Source organism: Otolemur garnettii, unplaced genomic scaffold (genome assembly GCF_000181295.1).
Source record: "Otolemur garnettii isolate 467f Iridium unplaced genomic scaffold, OtoGar3 scaffold00029, whole genome shotgun sequence".
Classification (NCBI taxonomy): Eukaryota; Metazoa; Chordata; class Mammalia; order Primates; family Galagidae; genus Otolemur; species Otolemur garnettii.
Window position 1 is genome coordinate 14,576,645 of NW_003852424.1, and position 7,684 is coordinate 14,584,328.

A 7,684-nucleotide genomic window follows, 5' to 3' on the forward strand; every position below is an offset into this window, starting at 1 on the left:
GTGAACCACCACACCCAGCCTATTTTTATCTTTAGATTACATTTTTCCATGAACCTTTTGAAATCCCCTCTATGATTTGCTAGAAGAATCCATCAGCAAGTGGGCAACAGGAGCTTTCTTGTGCAGGAGGGAACAGGATGAATGGGGTCCCAGACCCTCCAAACCCTGCCCCCTCTCTCCCTTCAGCCTCTACAGGGCCTTACCTCCTTGCCTTGCTTGGAGAGATGAGAGATCCGCCTCTTCTGCCCGGGGAACAAGGTGGTCAGACCCAAGTTTGCCTTCTCCTCGCTCCTTTCTTCCTCGGGGAGCTACAACACACATCCCTTCCTCAAAGTGGGTCTCCCCCTGTGTTTCACCAACCCCCAGAACCAACACAGACCCTTTTTTCCTCTACCCTGGCCTCAAATTGCCCTCTGGCAAGTGAAGGATAGAACTCTACAGACCTCAACCAACACACAGGGATTAAAGCAAGAAGGTATCAACAAGCCTCCGGGCAAGGACAGCCCTGTCTTTTGGAGAGGACGCCCAAACTAAGCATTCCGAGGGCCTTCCAAGGCCTCACCGAGTTATGCCCATGCCCAGGGCCCCCTTGGTCAGGATGACACTAGTCTCCAGAGGCTGAGGGGCCACGGAACTGACCACTTGTACCACTCAGAAGGGGGTTCTGGCCTGGCCTGGCTTTGTTTGAGGTGAGCTCCCTCTGGTGGCTGACATAGGGATACTGGACAAGGACACCCAGCCAGGTCAAGGCTGGTCCAGAAGAGCAAAAGCTATGCACCCAGGGAAGGAGAGTGCGGTAGAGGAGAGGGACTCTGGGGGTGGAGAGGCTGGGGGGTTGGGGAAAGGGAGAGACTCGGAGAGGGAGGAGGCTGGGGGTACGGGTGGAGGCCTGATACCCCTTTGCTGGTCAGTCGGAACGGGTCAGTCCGAGCGCTGTTGCAGGAGCCTGGCCAGGCGGCTGTGAGCCAGCGTCCTCTTTCTGGATGGGTGCGGGACGGTGGGCGGCCACCGAGGGCTCCTGAGTTTTAAGCGAGTTAAGGGGCCAACACTGAAGGCAGCATCTCTACCCGGCCAAAGACCTGGAGTCATCTGGAAACAGCTCCAGGACAGGATGCCCCTCACCAGGCCTTGGTCATGGTGGCCTGCCCTGGAGCCCAGCCTGGACGCCCAGCGCCCTCACCTGCCGGGCCAGCCGGCCCTTGTCCTCGGTCTTGACAGTGGTGGACTCGTTGAAGATCCGTAGGCACTCCTCCATGGGATCTGAGTCGAAGTCCACCTCCTTCTCCAGGGCTGAGTAGTCTACCTCCTCCTCTGCGCCCTGCCCAGTGCCTGAGGAGGAGGGGGAGGAGGAGGAGGATAACGGGGCGGGGGAGGAGGGCAAAGAGGCCTTGAGCCGCTTGGGCAGCCCCTGCACCTCTGATAAACCCAGGCTAGAGTCTGAGTCTGAGTCTGAATCTGAGCTGAGGATGGGCAGAGCAGGAGCCCAGACCCTCGGCACCCCTGGCCCTTCAGCCTCGTCCTCGCTCTCATCCCCAAAGAGGTCAGCATGGCTCAGGGCCCGCTTCTTCAGCTTGGGGGTACCCTGAGAGGCACCCTCGTCCAGTGAGCGGGCCTTCCGCTCCACCAGCTTCCCTGATAGGGCTTTCCCACTGCTTTTTCTGTCGGGCAGCTGGGGGTTGGGGGCACATCTGCTGGATGCTGGCTGGGAGTCCTGAGGCCGAGGGTCCCCCCTGGAGGGACTCAGCTGCCGCCCTGGACGATCAGGCCTCCCTTTCCCTGAGCTGGCCACCAGGGTGGCCGAAGATGGCTTTTTCTTGGTCCTTTCCAGTTGCTCTGCTCCATGCCGGGAGCTGCTGGCCTGTAGGCCCTTCCTGTCCCCAGGGGGCTTCTCTCCAGGCTGCCCTCGGCCTTTGTCCTTGGTCTTGTCTTTTTTCCGGGCACCATCCTTGTGGCCAGAGGCTGGTAAGGTCCTGCTCTTCTTCCTCTTGTGTTTTCCCTCTTGGGAGCAGCCCCCATCCTGCTGGGACGCCTTGGCTGGGGAAGTGGGCTTGGTTGGGGGTGCCCCACCTGGGCTCTTTGGCGGTGGCTCAAGGTCTCCCACATCACACTGCACAGCTGTCTCCTTGGTCTCCCGCAGGCCACTTCCCTCAGCTTCTAGGGCCTCTTTGCAGGATGGCTGCCTAGGGGCCTTGCTCTCAGGGTCAGCCCCAGCTTTGGCAGGGCTGGTCGTGGGAGGCCCATCACCTGGAGCCATGGCGGTATCGTCTTCTGAATCCGAGAACCTGGCATCACAGCCACCAAAGGGGTCACAGGGCTTCTTGAGGGCAGGAGTGTAGGGCTCACTGCCACGGGAGCCCCTAGGCCGTTTGATGGCCCTCTCGTCCCTGCAGGTGGCCCTGCCAAGGTGCCGGGCCGAGTAGTTGGACAGTGGGTCATATTCCAGGTCTGTGGATGGCTTGGAGTTATCCACCACATACTTGCTGCTGGGGACAGGGCGGCTGTGCCGTCGTGGTTGGCTCACAGCCTTGGGTACATACTCCAGGGCACTGCAACCCCCTCCACCTCGACCTGGGCCCCTCTCCAGGGAAGCCAGCGAGTACTTGCTGCCTGGCTCAGCAGGGACAGCCAGTGGGGTGGGCTGGTAGCTGGCGCCAGGATTTAACAGACTGCAACCACTGGGGTTGTAGTCAAAGGCCAGAGGGAAGGCGTCCTCATCCAAGCCCACAGTGGGGCTAGGGGTGGGGCCTCGGGGGACCAGGGTGGGTGCCTCTCCTGAGCTGTACTCTCGGGCCGTCTCCAGCAGCTCAACCTCACTGCGCACAGCCTCAATGGCCTGGTTGACACGCTCCAGCTCCAGCATGTCCGAAGGCGGCTCATCCCCCTGGCCCAGGGTGCCATTTTCCCTGTGTTCAGAGGGCTTGGGGAGCTCAGGGTTGTAGGGGTCATAAACCAGCCCTGAAAGGGAAGAGGAGAAAACAGCCAGTGAGCAGCCAACAGAGTCTGCTCTGCTGGCAATGCCCATATTCGAATCCCTGGAGCCTGTGGATACCTCAGACAGCAAAAGTGACTCTGTTGGTGGAATTAAACCTTCCTCATTTATTTTGTAAATATTTTGTGAAATTAAAAAAAAAAAATCCTCCCTCACTGATGGGGATGTGAACACACTGAGCATTCTGGAGAACAAACAGTAACAACTTTGAGCAGTTCAAATGTTGTGACCCTTAGACTCCAAATTCTAAGAATCCATCCCCCGGACATACCCACACAGAGGTGGACGTGCAGACATGCAGATGTTCAGATGTGTAGATGTTCAGACCTATTGTAGTACTCAATGCAAAACTATAATGGTAATAATAATATTAAAGAAGTGACCTAAAAACCTAAATGCAGGGTGGCGCAAAGGAGTAGGGCGCCAGCCTCATATGCCAGAGGTGGCGAGTTCAAACCCAGCCCTGGCCAAAAAAAAAAATCTAAATGCAAGTCGATTGGGTTAAAAGGGATGAGTGTGCCCTGTATTGATCTCTAAGTCACATGGTTACACAAAAAAAACAAAAAGCCCACCAAGGTAGAGATGTCAAATCATCACTGTACATTTTCATAATAAACATGAAATCAGCAATTTGAATACAGGTCCAGCCAGGTCCACATCACACCAAGCCAATGGTCCCAATCTTAAGCAGAGGGAGGGCCCTTCTCCATGACAAATACAATCTTGTCTTACTGTGCTCTCTCACACCAACTGCCAAGAGGGGTTTGAAATGTTGACAGACACACATCTAGAGACTAACAGTGGAGCAGTGTAACATGATACCATGCCCTCAAATGCAGACAGATTGGTGGCTGCCCTGTGAATATGCTAGCACCACGATGTCACCCAATTCTAACTTGATTCTGTTGGAATGTATATATCTCTGTATTTACTGGCAGGTGTGTGGTCTACTCATAAAATCTGTATCCCTTTGGCCTACCAGCAGTTCCACTTCTATAGCCTAAGGACATGCCCCCTTGTGCTAAGACATCTGTGTAAAGCAAAGGCAAGAGGGGTATGCATGAGGCTTTTGTGTTGAGAACAGAACTGGAAAATTCTCTAAGTCTACTCTGCCAGGACCCAGGCAGGTGTAGGAAATAACTAGTAGGTTTCCCTGCACTGCCCCCCAAGACCTAGCTGTGTAGGCAGAACTAAGCAAGTCTACACCCAATCCCTGAAACCTTGTGGATATGTCACTTCACATGGCAAAAGTGATTTGCAGATGGAATTAAGGATCTTGAGATAGGAGATCATCCTGGATTACCTAGGAGGCCCAGCATCACCACAGGGTCCTCACACAAGGAGCCAGTCAGAGGCAGAGACTGGAATATGATGGGCTGCTGGCTCTAATGGTGAAAGAAGAGTTCCCGAGACGAGGGATGTGGGTGGCCTCTAGACTCCAGAGAAGGTGGGAGATGGGTTCTCCTGTGGGAGTCTCCAGGAGGATCCTGCCCTACCACACCTTGATTTTATCCCAGAAAGACCATGTAGAACTTCTGACCCCTATAGCTGAGAGAAAAGAAATGTGTTTTTTTGTTTGTTTTTGAGACAGAGTCTCACTCCATCACCCTTGGTAGAGTGCTGTGGCATCATACAGCTCACAACAACCTCCAACTCCTGAGCTTAGGTGATTCTCTTGCCTCAGCCTCCCAAGTAGCTGGGACTACAGGAACCCGCCACAACGCCCAGCTATTTTTTTTGTTGTTGCAATTTGGCTGGGGCCGGGTTTGAACTCACCACCCTCGGTATATGGGGCCGGTGCCCCACCTACTGAGCCACAGGCACCACCCAATATGTGTTGTTTTAACACACATTTGCCACATGTCTGTTGGTGGCAATTAGCTAGCTATAGCACCCACAGGAAGTTTATGCAACATTAGGCTGTGATAAAAACGCAATGAGAAACTGCACAGCTGGCCGCCCTTCTGTGAGAATGCAAGATGGAACTTCCTGTTCCTGGTATGTGTAAAAGGACACTCTGTAGGTTCAGTGGTCAAGCTTGGGTGGCCTATGAGGTCCAGAGCAGTAGGCAGGAGTCCACTGTGAGCATGTTGCTTTGCTCTTACCTTAAAGCCATGTGTTGGGCCCACTTTTAAAATTATATTCAGAAATGAGAAAAGTTCAGATGACTAGGAACACAAAAGGGTAGTGATAGGGCCACAGGCTGGGGACTGGAAGGTAGGGATCACACAGAAATAGCCATAGATGCGGTGGCAATGGTTGGGGCCTCTCCACAAGGCAGAGGCTACAGCCAAAGCCTTTCTGGGGCATCAGCAGGCCTACAGGTGAGCCCATCCCTTCCTCAACTCAGCTGAGAATGCTGAGACTCTGGCAGGGCTGGGGGTGGGGGGTCAAGAAGCTCAGCTGCCACAAACACAGTCCTCCCACCCATCCTGGGGAGGGACAGCACAGGTCAGGAAGGTGCTGCAGGCAGGGCCAGGGCTTCCCTTGCAGCTGCCTCACCGAAGGAGGCCCAGAGAACTCAGCACCAGAAGTCCTGGCTGCCCAGTTCAGTGGAGCAGTCATGTCAAGGCCACCCAGCCAATGAGTTAGGGAGAAACAGGTGAGGACTCTTACTGGGACATCCACCAAGGAGGCAAGATTGGGTCAGTGACAGGCCTCACATAGCCACTGGCTTCGCAAGGCTCCAGGTGACACTGCCTCTGCACCCACACCCTGCATCAGAGGGTAGGGCTAGGGGCAGAGCCTGCCCTGTGGGGCATAGGTTAGAGAGAGATTGGGCCCTAGTAAGGGGACTGAGGATCTGAGAGTGAACAATACAGAAGTCTGTCTCCTTCCTAAACCTTTCCTGAGCTCTGAGACACAGCCTGCAAGATCAATCCTAGCCCACCGGAAGACACAGACCACCTACAAGTCACTCAGAAGACAGAAGCCCTCCACAGAAGAGAAGAGTTCAGACTTCCCAACATTATGGATTGTGAAAGGAGAGATATAATTTCCTCCTAAAGGTTCTTCTAGAAGGTCCTGGAAGGTAGGGTGCCCACCTCCCAGTAAGCCAGAACCTGCAGAGGCCCTGAAGGGTATATGGGTATGCCAAGCAAGCAGGGTCTGAGTGGGGGCTTGTTTTCTAACAGGGAGCCTTGGCAGTGTTTGTTTAAGGGCAGTTAAACCTGTTATACTCCCAAGAAGGATGCACCAAAGGTGAAAGACACAACTCTAGGCTCGGCATCTGTAGCTCAAGTGGCTATGGTGTCAGCCACATACACCAGAGCTGGTGGGTTCGAATACAGCCCAGGCCTGCCAAACAATGACAACTACAACCAAAAAATAGCCAGGGGTTGTGACGGGTACCTGTAGTCCTGAGGCTGTGATGCCACGGCACTTACCCAGGGTGACAGCTTGAGGCTATGTCTCAAAAAAAAAAAAAAAAAAAAAAGACACCACTCTAGGTGGGCCTGAAATGAAAAGTCAAGATCGAAACCCCCATGAAACCTCCCCTGGCCTGCAACCTCAGTTTCCCACTAGTGCTGTAAGGCAGCATCCTGGCCTGAGCAACCCCAAACAGGTCTGGAAGCTTCATGTGCACAACCGCCAGGGAATTAGCTGTGGCCGCCTATGGCTTAAAATTGGGCACATGAGGTCCCTGAGCTCCACAAAAGTTTCCTAAGGCCTGGTGGGATCAGGTGTAGAAGGTACACAGTGCTTGGGCATCCATGGCCACTCCATACCTGCCACAGGGCTGGGTCTTCTGAGGGATTTGTCAGGACTGTAGAGGCTCCCCAAGAGAATGTTCTACAGGCTATGGCCCCAAGAACGCACCTGAGGGGCAGATTCTGAGGTGGGAGGGCCCACCAAGGTGAGTTCTGCTCCCATCAGGGAACTGTCCTGGTTAGAAGTAGATGGAAGCAGTCCTAGGGGGCAGATGGAGCAAGTCTTGGGTGACTTTAAAACCTCTCTCAAAGGCACAGCTTGGAGAGTCCCCCTTTCCTGCCTCACCCCAGAGCCAGGACAGGGAAGGCACCCTCAGACCAGCAGTCACATGTGCCGGTGCCTGATATCCCAACCCATCTCCTGTGACCTGCTCCTGGGAGCCCTGGGATGGCCAACCATGGACAGGAGTCCTGGGCATCAAGTCTATGGCTAGTGCTCTCGGCTGAGGAGCAGCACCTGTCCCTGAAAACCTTCCCTAAGCCCAGAAACACCTCACACAGGTGCCCTCTGCCCTCAGTTCCTGCCTGACCACTGCACTCATCTGTGCCCTCATGTGCCATCCATAGGGGAGGGAACTCATGGTCCCAGCCATGGGCACTGAGGCCCACACGTGGGATGAATGGCTCAAAGGCAGGGAGAATGACAAGATGACTGTCCAGGTGTGATGGCTCAAGGCTGTAATCCCAGAACTCTGGGAGGCCAAGGTGGGTGGATCCCTTGAGCTTAGGAGTTCCAGACTAGCCTGGGCAAGACTGAGACTCCATCTGTATTGAAAAAAATAGAAAAACTAGCTGGATGTGTGGCAGGCACCTGCAGTCCCAGCTACTTGGGAGACTGAGGAAAGAGGATCTCTTAATAGCTAGGCATTGTGGCGGGTGCCTGTAGTCCCAGCTATTCGGGAGGCTGAGGCAAGACAACCGCCTAGGCCCAGGAGTTGGAGGTTGCTGTGAGCTGTGTGATGCCACAGCACTCTACCAAGGGCAA

General features: G+C 54.6%; 1 protein-coding gene across 1 annotated transcript in view; it reads right to left on the reverse strand.

Moving 5' to 3' along the window:
• REXO1 (RNA exonuclease 1 homolog) overlaps positions 1-7,684 on the reverse strand; it is a 34,760-nt gene that overhangs the window by 11,637 nt on the left and 15,439 nt on the right. The window contains exons 2-3 of the mRNA XM_012804571.2: positions 1,181-2,955; positions 204-308 (exon numbers count right to left, since the gene is read on the reverse strand). Of these exons, the coding sequence (XP_012660025.1) occupies positions 204-308; positions 1,181-2,955 (1,880 nt within the window). The remainder of the gene's footprint in view (positions 1-203; positions 309-1,180; positions 2,956-7,684) is intronic.